General features: G+C 38.6%; 1 protein-coding gene across 9 annotated transcripts in view; it reads left to right on the top strand.

Moving 5' to 3' along the window:
• Positions 1 to 12,633, top strand: part of CADPS2 (calcium dependent secretion activator 2) — a 387,307-nt gene that overhangs the window by 156,827 nt on the left and 217,847 nt on the right. For all 9 annotated transcript variants that reach the window (XM_032220716.1, XM_032220714.1, XM_032220712.1 and 6 more), the window contains one exon: positions 12,048 to 12,159. In XM_032220716.1, coding sequence (XP_032076607.1) covers positions 12,048 to 12,159 — 112 coding nt within the window. The remainder of the gene's footprint in view (positions 1 to 12,047; positions 12,160 to 12,633) is intronic.

Genomic DNA, 12,633 nt, shown 5'->3' with positions numbered 1-12,633 from the left:
CATGCTGCAAACATCTGGTTTCCAAATGCCCAAAATGCAATCACGTGACTGATGGGGTGGCCACTGAAACTTTGAATCCAGATCCTAATTACCTTTTGGGGGGGGGGGGGTTCCATCATAACTCTTAATTGTCAGTAAACAACCAGTCATAAGTCAAGGACTATCTGTAATTAGAGGGAAAGAAAGGGGAAAAGGAACAGAAATGTAGGAAGAGCTGATCAATAAATCAGGTAGCTCAGAAGCAGGTAACTATGGGATGAGGGGGCTGTGATGTATTGTCCCATCACTACTTGTATTTTAAAAGGCATTTGATTGGCATAGCAAGGGGGGGAGGGTTAGGCTGGGAATGGGAGCGTTTTGCCACTGTCATTCAAAAAATTCACACCAGAGGTGAAACAAAATCAGCCATTATACCACTGAATTCTAGTAGCATGATGTTGGCATTCTGAGAGTTCATGTAGGTTGCCTGTCCTTGGAACAGCAAAATGGTGGTGAATTTTTTTTTATTCTTTTTCAGCATGCTTGCCAGCATAGTGCCTTAACTGCAATGTATAATTTAAAATTTCAGAGTACCAGTTACTAGCTTTCCATGCCACAATAAAACATTAACATTTTTGTTTAAGAAATGTGCAGCTCTCTTGATCTGGATCATTTAAGAAAAAAAAAAGAATGTATCTTTCTCATATTCCCTTCTCTCCTCTTGTTCATCCATTTGGACTGAAAATATGAAATAACTGATAAGAGGAACCATAAGCTGCTAGATAATGTGGACAGGAAAAATGATTTTCCTTTCCATACACAGGAATATTGCCTGATCTTTTGAAAGGTTGGCCTAATAGATCTGAGCTGTTGAAAAGAAAAATTGGACTTCAATGTTTGTTCCAGAGGTGGGTTCCTACCAATTCAGACCGGTTCGGCTGAGTAGGTAGTAACTCAGCCGGCCATGTCCCCAAACCGGTTTTATCGCCGATGCCTATGGCAGCGCCATCTTGTTTTTTGCTTCTGCGCCTGCCCAGAAGCATTTTTACCTACTGCACATGTACACATAGCGCATCAAGCGTGCATAGCGCACCCAAAGTGCATCCCTGAGTGAACCAGCAGTAGAAGAAGCCGAAACCCACCCCTGGTTTGTTCACTTCTCTTTTTCCCCTAAAGAGAAGACTTGTGGGCTTTTGCACTACAGCACTGAAGTTGTAGGAATCTATATTTGCTTTCACTGGGCATCCATGGTGGATTGGGTTCACCTGAGAATGTAGTAAGTGGCATTCATAGATGGCTTCCTTACTCACACATTGTGTCCGTGCATAAGAACAGCCTAAGGCTATGGCTTCTGGTGCTGTTAGAGATGGTGCAGAGAAATGCAGGTTGCAAAACTGTTGATATAAGTAAACTATGAATATCATGACCTTTAATAAAAGAAGTTGACATTTTGAACAGGAATCATGCCTCACAAATCTCTTGCAATCATTTCTAATGCCAATGAGGATTTATACTGAAAATCTATGAAAAAAACAGTAAATCTTACTTTTCCTAAAGTGGCGTTAAAGTGAGAATCAGGATCATGCAGATTTATTTATTTATTTATATCCTGCCTTTATCATTTTTATAAATAATCCAAAGCAATGAAGTCACAAACTAATTCTTCCTCCTCCTATTTTCTGCAAAACAGCCCTGTGAGGTGGATTTGGCTGAGAGGGAATGATTGTCCCAGAGTTGCCCACTTGGCTTTCATACCTGAGGCAGGACTAGAATTTAGCAATAGCAATAGTACTTAGACATATACCGCTTCATAGTGCTTTACAGCCCTCTCTGTGGGTTACAGAATTAGCATATTGCCCCCAACAATCTAGATCCTCATTTTACTAACCTCGGAAAGATGGACGGCTGACTCAACCATGAGCCTGGTGAGATTCAATCTGCCAAACTGCTGGCAGCCGGTGATCAGCAGAAGTAGCCTGCAGTACTGCATTCTAACCACTGCGCCACCGTGGCTCATAAAACTCTGGTTTCTAGCCTGGTACTTTAATCCTAGACCAAAGTGGCTCTTTTTGAATGAGACTGGTCTTCTAAGATTCATTATAGGCAGCTCATCATATTAGCTAAATTTAATCTCAACAAACAACTTTGTTTATTATATGGTATGATTATTCAGGGCAGTCTTAACAACATTATGGGCCCTGGGCAAAGTAGTGTAAATGGTTGATAAAATTAAACATATATTTATTTTATTGGCACATCAACAAAATTGGTGTTGAAACATGCTGTGCAGCAACAACTAATCAACTTGATAAACATTTGAACAAGACACGAGGCTTGAAAAACACAATAATACTCGGTAAACCATACAGTTGCTGTATGTATATGATACAAGGTACATTGAAGGGTTAACATACAGAGATTAATAGGCCCACGGGCAAGTGCCCATCAGGTCCATGTGTTAAGACAGCCCTGTGATTATTATGAAGATTATATAGTTAAAATAATATTATTGAAACTGACATGCTAGATTGTGAAAAATATAAGGAGTAACAGACACATCTGATTGCCCTGTATCATATTAGTTGGACTGGTTCTTTAAAAAAAAATAATAATCTATATTGTGTCTCCTTTGCTAGAGTATAAATATGATCCATGATCTCTTTTAAAATTGGACATACAAAACATATCTAGCAGGCAAATATATTTCAGAAACACTCTACTGTTGTTGTTTTGCTGAGGATTCTTCTTAAAATAAGGCTGTTTGGCTCTTTTCAATTTCAGCCATATTAAAGCTTTCTAAAAGTGTGTGAAATACTTTTATGTCACCTTCCCAGCAGTTTTCTGCTTTTTTAAGGTTTCAAAAGGCCACCAGCATATGATAGTGACCTTTTCTCTCCACTCTCAGTTAGGAGAACACTTTCATTGAAGTTGAGCTCATGGAGCAATGCATCAGTCTGTTGCTTTCAAACAACAGGGATTCCCATCTCCTTGTACAGCTAGTCTTGAGCATTTTATTCTCCATTATTAACTCTGTCATTCTGGAATAAAATAGAGCTTGAGCACTGGAATGCCCACTGGATTTTTAAACCATTTTAATTTTCTTTCTCATAAATATTTTATCATGAATGATGATGAAGGCTGCAACATTTGGCAAGTGCTTAATGAATGTCAGAGTAGGATAACAGAATTATGCAAAAGTGCTTGCGTATTTAAAACTTCTGTGTGGTAACATTTGGTAAAATAATTAATAGAGACTGGATTTATCCTGTATTTATCCCCATCCACTCAAGGGTTTGTTGCTGTTCTTACTGTTTGTATTTTTAAAAAATACTGGGAAACGTGCACCATATGGAACTTTCTATATTTCAATATGGAATATACAGAGTTTTATAGGTTGTTTCCCTAAGCTAAACTTTTTAAGATTGATTCCAGTCTTCCTGAAAATATGCTAGGTGGTGCAAGTTTTTAAGCAGAGAATGGCATTTGTTAGAGAATTTGGTTCATTGATACTCACTGATGTATATCAGAGGTGAACCAAAACTTTAGTATTATGGTCACTAACCAATGTCACAAATATTAATAATTTATAGAGATTTAATGCAATAAGTAAAGTTACAGACAGTAGACAAGCTTTTTAAAAAAAATTTAAATATTCACGTAGTGCAACCAAACTTTGATTTGCAGGCTGAGTTACCGTATGTGTCTGTGTTTATTTGGTTAGAGGTTCCATGAGATGTTGGGTACCAGCACATGCTGCTTGTTATTATGGCTATTGTCTACAGTCTCTGTAGAAAATACAGTATAGTAAAGTGTAGGCAAAAATGTAACCTAAGCATAACTTTCCAAGATATAACTTCTTCACATAAAAACTCCTCTTAATTGTGCCCTTGAGAATAACCGGGAGTAAAATATTAAAGTATAATAGTAGAAAAGCTTTTTAAAATAATTATGTACAATAAGTACATCTAAGTAGCTAGTTGCTTTGAAACTATTCTGTTGATTCCATAATTCAGCACACTTCAACATTGGGCTGTGTTGAGTGTGGTATTCCATATCCAGAGGAATGCACCAGGCTGCTCAAAAATCAAAATGTGTAGATCAGTAGACTATATTTGTGAGTGAAAAATTAATTTTAACAAAAATGTAAATGCAATAAGCTACATTTTGTTAAAACAATTTCAATTCCTCCCTTCCTTCCTTCCTTCCTTCCTTCCTTCCTTCCTTCCTCCCTCCCTCCCTCCCTCCCTCCCTTCCTTCCTCCTCCCCCCCTCCCTCTGTAAAATTCTTGCTGGCTTCTCAATAGTTTGTGGAGAAGCCAGTAGAAAGTTGCAAGTCTAAGAACACCAGGGAATAAGTGGCAACTGCCAGGTGGGGAGGAAGCAAGGAGTGCATGAAAGTAGAGGGTGGGAGTGATACATGGGTGCACAAGGTGTGCCATGTGGGTGGGGAAGGGTGCATGTAAGAGATATCAAGTGGGTCCGATAGGGTGCATAGGGGTCCAGAAGAGGTGCTACATGGGTCAGGAAAGGTATGCAATGAATGATGTGAATCAGGGATGATTGAGGCATGAGCATGAGGTACTGCATGAGTCAGGGAAGGGGCACAGGGGGTATATAGGGACGCCCAAGAGGTGCTGAGCAGGTCAGGGAAGGCATGCAGGGGGAGCAGAGGAGGAATGTGTTCCTCTTCATTCCTCCATCCCTTCCTCCCTGTTCCTCCCTCTCCTCCCTTCCTGCCATAACTTTCCCAAATTTTGTTTCATTTGGAGTTAGGGATCCCAGAGTTTGGAGTCATTTTTTAACTTAGCCAATTTGAGGCTAAATAATTTGTTGCCCTACGATGCAATGTTTTGCCAGTTAAAAGTTACAGGAATGAGAGTTTTAATAGTATATAGATTTATGAGTACTGTATATTTTTCCACCACTGTCTGGTCATGTGATCAAAATTTGGGTGCTTGGCAACTACTTCATTTTTATGATGGTTGTGGTGTCCCAGGGTCTTGTGATCACCTTTTGCAACCGTCTGACAAGCAAAGTCAATGAGGAAGCCAAATTTACTTAACAACCATGCTCGTAACTTAACAACTGCAGTAATTCACTTAACAACCCTGCCAAGAAAGATCACAAAACAGAGTAAAACTCACTTAATAACTGTCTCAATTAGCAACAGAATTTTGGCTCAATTGTGGTCATACGTTGAGGACTATCTGTAGGCAGAAACCATGAGGAAAATGACTTGGATTTAACCCAGGAAATCCAGAGAGTGTAAGAAAGGAATTCAAGATCGTTCTGCTTTGTCTCTTTAGTTTAAGAGTGGGGAAAGAGAAATGCTGTCGGGCTATCAAGATTATTATAGCCTGCAGTGTATCAATAAAATAAGAGTTCTAATACCTATTTCCTGACCTCTTGTACCCTTAAAGAGCTGGCATCTATCTTCTTCAAAGCTTTGTTACTGTTCCTCTATAGATAGTTTTCACGTTATGGCCATAATGGAGCCTATCCATAATGGTCGTAACTTGTGATGACCGTAAATTGGTCACTCACATGGCCGCCCTTATTTTATCATCTTTTTTCGGCTGTCACTAAGCATATATTGTGGTTGCTAGGTGAATGGCATGGTCATTAAGCAAACCCATGTTTTGCTATCGGGTAGTTTTGCCAAAAACTAGAAGTAAATGCCAATATAAAATGCAGTCATTTGACTGGGGGATGCTGCAAATGGTATGTGATCTGAGGAGAGGCAACTGTTAGAAATTTAAAACCAGGACATAAGTATCCCCAAAGAGGTCCATTGTAGCTTCAGATGATCATTAAGTGACTGGTCATAACTGGATGACTACCTGTACATCAGCCTCTAGCCTTGAGAAAAGTTCTCAGTTCTAATGTTCTGGAATGTCCCCTTCAATATCTGGGCAGATAAGGATATGCCTACATGTTGCTCTTACACTTCAGTTCTCAGTTCACAATGTTTATTCCTCTCCTTATTTCATTCTGTATAAAAATAAAATTTCAGATTCCTAATCCAATATAAATCCCACAGTACTATGAAAAAGCTAGAGAATCTTACTTAACACTGATTTTAGTAGTTTGGATATTTTTTTCAATCTTTGCTGAATCAAGTTATCCTGGTCAACACAGTGTTTGCAGATGTCACTAAAATAAAATTACTACAATAAACACTGCAGCTGTTAGATTTGTATTATTGTGGAGAACATAAGTAAATAACATTTGAAATATTAAATTGTTGTATGCATTACAATATCTCAACAAAACTGTGTAGTGGTTTTATATGTATGTATGTACGTACGTACGCACGTATGTATGTATCAGTGGTGGGTTTCAAAAAATTTTTGAACCTCTTCTGTAAGTGTGGCCTGCTTTGTGAGAGTGGCTTGCCAGCCATGTGACTGTGTGGGCATAACCAACTTGTAAAATGTGGTGAAACTCACTTAAAAACGCTCTTGCTTAGCAACCAAAATGTTGGTTCAGAAACTCTGGCATTTGAAGCACACAGGTTACAAGACCCTTGCACCCCTAACCCTTTAGAAAAAAAACCCAGGGGTGTTCAAACTTGACAGCTTTAAGACTTGTGGACTTCAACTCCCAGAATTCCTCTTCCAGTCATGTTGGCTTAGGAACTCTGGCATTGAACTGTGCAAGTTTTAAAGCTGTCAAGTTACAAGACCCTTGCACCCCTAATCCTGTAGAAAAAAAACCCCAGGGATGTTAAAACTTGGCAGCTTAAAACTTTATGGTTTAGATAGGACTCTTAGAGGTGGGGGGGGAATTGGTGAGCCAGCCAATCAGTGAGCGGCGGGCGGGGCAAGCATGGTGCGGATGGGCGGGGGATAGGAGTTGGAACCAGTTCTAAATGGCACGGTAGATTTGTGGAACCTCTTTTACTGAAGGGGTTAGAACTGGCAGGAACCCACCCCTGGCATGCATGCATGCATGCATGCATAGAGAGAGAGAGAGAGGGAGGGAGAGAGAGAGAGGGAGAGAGAGAGAGAGAGAGAGAATGTTTCTAGTATCTATAGCATGATGCTTATGAGACTTGTTATTATACTTCAAGCCAAAACTCTTTCATTTAATAAATATACAGCATGAGTATCTTCCAAACCAATATTCTATTTTATGACACACATCTTAGAGCACTTCTTAAGTCTACTATTGAATTTTGGCTTCACATTCAGAAAAGAAATGGAATTTTTAGCTCTGCCTTGGAGGTATGCTATGATCTATCCCATCTCATAATGTCCATCCTCCTTGTTGTCTAATTTTTGTCCTTTGTTTAATGCAATCCTAATGTTGCATACCTACCTACTATAGGAAACTTGTTATTCTGTGAGGTTCAAACCCCCTACTGAGAATTGAATTCATGGGCCTTTTCATTTCAGTTGACTATATACAGGGCATTAGTTTAGGAGGTATCTAGATCCAGATGCTTAGTCATTGCAGAGAGGTTTATATAGAAATTGTTAGAATTGTATATACAGTCCGCCTTCCCTTGAACTCTCAAAGCACAGAAATAGAGATATCTGTTTTTTTGTTTTCTGTTACATTGACCTCCAGGAAACACCATGTGACTGGTTTTGTCCTATTTGAACATCACAATGAAATTCCAGATCGTATTCCCTATAGATGTTCTACCTGTATAATGGGGTATTATACCCCAAGGTATAACAACTACTACACATATCTGATGAGCCTCACTACAATAAAACTGGTCACATAGTGTCTCCTATTGATCAGTGTAGCTAAAAACACCACAAGGAATATACTGCACAAATACACTTTTCAGTGTACCACAGTGAAGCAGAAGAAATAGAAACTGGCCTTAATAATCCTTGTGGTAAATAGAAGCGAAGAGAATATCTGTTTCCAATTTAACTCTGCATCATGCTATAAACATTTGCATCATAGAATTTGACTATTTAACGAAATGGATTCAAGAAAAGTAGATGATGTTGGGCTTATTTCAAAACAGCAATGTTTTGGTGATAAGAGTCACGAAAATAGCCTAGCTTCATTAAGTTGGATGCCAGTTCAGTTTATGCATCTATCTATTATATTAAGAATATGTAGATTCGCTATGTTTTGTGTTTGTATATTCTCCCTCCTGTCAGAAAACCCTCCCTCCTATCTCTTTCAGAAAACCATCCTAAATAAGCTTTATTCCTTCTCCACCAATTTTTTCTTTTCCTTGCATTCCCTGTCTTTTTTTCTCAGCATCATCTCAGAACTTTATTAGAATTAAATCTGCAGTGATTGACATGTTGTAATTGCTTCATCCTTGTGTAAGAAGAGATGGCAGTATTTTGTCGCTCAGGCACCCAACCCTTGCAACAGAATAAATGCATATTATGATAGTTCACAGATGGTTAAATGCTTTGGGGGGGAAATCAAAACTAGTAATCTGAAAAACACATAAATGCTTTCTGGAACAGTTGCAGACAAGCTTGATACATAAGAAAACATTGCATATGCTAATATAAAATAGACTTAATTCTGTGTCATTGAGACCTCTTAAAGAAGAAATTTGCTATTTAGATGACTCTTCCATGAGTCAAATTTTATGACGTTGATACCATTTGTTAATTACTGTCTTTAAGGAAGGTTGCAAATTATGGAAAACATAATTATGCCCATAGTATTTACATACAAAATACGTACATAGAAGCTTGTCTTTTCATAAAGTAATTTGTTTTCAATGTTAGTTATAGCAGTTGTTACTTATTTAGTGCAAGTAGTTAAGAAACCAGACTATAAACCAAGAGGCTGTGAGTTCTATCCCGGCTTAGGCATTATGCCTAACCTTGGAGTCAGTCACTGTCTCTGAGCTCCTGAAAGGAAGCAGTAGCAAACCATTTATGACACCTTGTCAAGAAAACTGCAGCAAGTTGTCCAGGCATCAACACTGACATGAAGGAACAACAACAATTTGTATCATATTCTCCATATTTCCCCCCACCCCACCCCAGCATTTTCCTAAAGTATACACTGGACAGCCATGAAGTTCTACTGCAATAGAAAACTTTAACTATACATGTGTTGTACCCAAAATGGGTTTTAGCCTAGCATCAAAGCCAATAAAGACCACCAGATACGAGGAATGGCTTTTCCAGCTTCTTTTATTGGAGTACTCCAGAAAAAGAGCCTCAGCAGCTAAAGGGGCCAAGAACTAGAAAAATGCACAAACACAAATTTATAAGGTTATGATTAAGGAAGTTAATACCCTAAGAATCACACATTGGTTCCTTGACACCTTTCTTTTGATTAGATTCTTCTACTTTACCCTTCTTCTTCATACATTGCATGTTTATGTTAATAAACTTTCTTATCAAAAGAGATGTGTCTTTTACTACCAGTATTATAATAAGCTAGAGCAGTGTTTTTCAACCTTGGCAACTTGAAGATGTCTGGACTTCAACTCCCAGAATTCCCCAGCCAGCTGGCTGGGGAATTCTGGGAGTTGAAGTCCGGACATCTTCAAGTTGCCAAGGTTGAGAAACACTGAGCTAAAGGTTATAAAGTTTATATATCTACGTGCCTTAGCACATTGTGTATCCTTCTTACTTGTAATTTTCTGGTTGCTAGGCAGTAATGTCCCACCATTGTTATGCTCATCACAGCTGCAACTTTCTGTGTCAGCAATTTCTTTAACAAACTTTCCTAATTCCAACCTGAGTCCTTCATTTCCCACCTTTGAGTCTTTTTAAAGCTTTGACTGAGAGGAATCATCCAATAACTTAGTCTTTGGGATCAAATCCTTACAACAACTAATAATGGTGGATAAACATTGCCAGTAAGCACAACAAAAAAACTGTGTTATAATTAACACAAGAGTAATAAAAAAGTTTTGGGGCCATGCAAAATTGGGTAGCCAGCTGATAAGCCAATTCCACCAGTCATCTTCCTCTTTGACAGAACTTTCATATTCTAACCATTCTTGCCTTGCATACGCTGATAAAGTAGAGTTTCTCTATGAAAAGGGGGAACGGGGAAAATGGCTTACATTTATTTTTATAGTTATGCCAACAAAGAACTTCAGGGCAGAAGTTGATTGGTTTAGAAACAGTCATCTGTCCAGTTTCATCACAAGAATTGAAGTATGTGAGCATAGCCATAGAAAACAGCAAAGAAATATTTGCAAAGGAAAAACGGGTTTGTGTAACATACATTCTCAGCACTTCCCAAGGTTGGCTTGACTATTATTATTTTTTGTTCATGGAGGCTTGAGAATAGCTTAAAACGAAACTGTTATCTAAAATGTCTTGAATGCTCTCCTGGCTTCTGAAAGAGAGACCTTTTCTTTATGGTTGAGGTTTATGGGAAATTATTAGCTGTACAATTAAAAAGCAAATTTAAAATACAAGAAAACCCATGTTAATTAGCCAATGCAACAGTACTATAAAAACCATGTTTTGAGTATTACAAAGTCCATCCTCCATGGCCCTCACATATGAGCCGTGGTGGCTCAGTGGTTAGAATGCAGGCTACTTCTGCTACTGCAGTTCGGCAGTTCGATTCTCTCCTACTCAAGGTTCTCTCAGCCTTCCACCCTTCCAAGGTCGGTAAAATGAGGACCCAGATTGTTGGGGGCAATATGCTGACTCTGTAAGCCTCTTAGAGAGGACTGTAAAGCACTGTGAAATGGTATATAAGTCTAAGTGCTATTGCTATCAAGTTGCAGAGCTAAATTACTAGGATGTAGGAATAAAGTGCAGGATAATATCAGCAACATGTTTCAGATGATGACTGCTTTGGCGATACAGGAGTTATTTGGATTCTTTTTTTTCTTCTGTTCAATCATCTCCAATTCTTGGAGAGTGCCTAGACATGTCCCCGCAGTTTTTCTCGGCAAGGTTTTTGAAAAGTGGTTACATATTCATTTATTTTTTTATTAAAACTGTAAAGCTAAACAGATTAAAACATTAAAAATGAAAAAAAAGACACTGGCACCGAGTCAAACTTCTAATGTGCAGTCATCTATCCTCAGTCCTTGAGGGAAAAGCCAGGTCTTCAAAGCTTCACAGAAGGCCAGGAGAATGGAGGTCTCGGGGCAGAAGGTGCCACAGAAAAGAAAAAAGCTTCTAGCTCCCAGCAGATGGCAATTGTTTTACGGAAGACTCTCCTTTGTTTTCTGAGACAAGCAAAAGGAAAGTCACTACCAGTGACGGTGACTGGGCTCTATCAAAACAAGTCTTTAAAAAGAAAACTATTTTCAGGCTGTAACTGATGAAATGCTATTAATGACGATCTATTTTCGGGTTGTAGCTGTTGAAATGCTGAATGAGAGAATGCCATTACGTGGCTTCGCAGTGTCCCAACAAGGCGGGAAAGCATGCCCCATTCCTGTGTGGTTTTTTTATAGAGGCCTTGCAATGACTGGGCCCTGCTCTCCCTGGGCTTGTCCAGCCTCAGAAAATTATGTGATAATGAGAGCTAGATTTTCAGAGGCCTTAGAGCAGGGGTCTCCAACCTTGTCAACTTTAAGCCTGGTGGACTTCAACTCCCAGAATTCCCCAGCCTGGGGAATTCTGGGAGTTGAAGTCCACCAGGCTTAAAGTTGACAAGGTTGGAGACCCCTGCCTTAGAGGACTTGCGTGTCAGCAGAAGTGGCATGGTGTGTGGTCACCTTTGACGTGTGTCATGGGTTCATCAACACCGCATTAGGTGCAACTCACAACATTGTACTAGACAGCTGCAGAATATTTGAAAAACATCTTTAACACGATTGGTGTTCATATCTTTAGTCTATTCTAATGGGAAAATTTCAAATTTATCCCAAATAATTTACACAAATCTATCCACTTTTTGTTGTATACTCGGTGTGTAATTAATCTTTCATCATGCCATCTGCCACATTGAATGGTTTTTAATTACAAAACTAATGTCTGAAAAATCCTTAAGCCTCTGCCACTCTCAAAACATAATGTTTAGATATAGATTTCTACTCAATACATCTGTAGGGAGGTGAAAATCCTGCATTGGTTTATTGAAACCCAGAGTGCCACTTACCCTTAATGGGCTTGGATTATGAATGTCAAAATTTTGTTGTTGTTACAGATGGGGAACCCAAGGGGATTTTACCACAACCCATCCTCGGCCTGTCGTCAAAGTGAAACTTTTTACAGAAAGCACAGGGGTCCTGGCACTTGAAGATAAAGAGCTAGGAAGGGTGAGTGTTAACAGCTCTTTTACTGGTATGAAATACTCAGAGGGTAACTGCTATAAGTTTCTTTGTGAACCCCATAAATATGTATCAGTTTCAGACTTGCAGTGAAAATTTGTAGATAACAAATTATTAATGAGTTGTATCCAGAATGTATGGAGAATGGCAAGATGTTTGTTCTATGCAATTCATAAATGTAAAATAGAATTTGTCAGTAATTCATATTTACTTTATCTCTGAAAGGGTGAACCTGGTACTTTCTGTGTTAAAAGTAACGTTATACCTATTAAAAATAGATACTAGATATACTGGTTTTGAACTGTGTGTTAAGCTTTAATCTTTTTCTTTTTTTGCTAGTGAAGATCTCAAAAAAGAAATAAGCTAACTAACCTTCTCCAGATATGTCAGAATAGTAACTCTCAGAATTTCCAGCCAAAATGATACTTTCAGAAAATTTGGGAAACCAAAACATCGGGAGAA

Source organism: Thamnophis elegans, chromosome 7 (assembly GCF_009769535.1).
Source record: "Thamnophis elegans isolate rThaEle1 chromosome 7, rThaEle1.pri, whole genome shotgun sequence".
Classification (NCBI taxonomy): Eukaryota; Metazoa; Chordata; class Lepidosauria; order Squamata; family Colubridae; genus Thamnophis; species Thamnophis elegans.
Note: the sequence above shows the minus strand (reverse complement) of the source record. Positions and strands in the feature narration are given on the sequence as shown.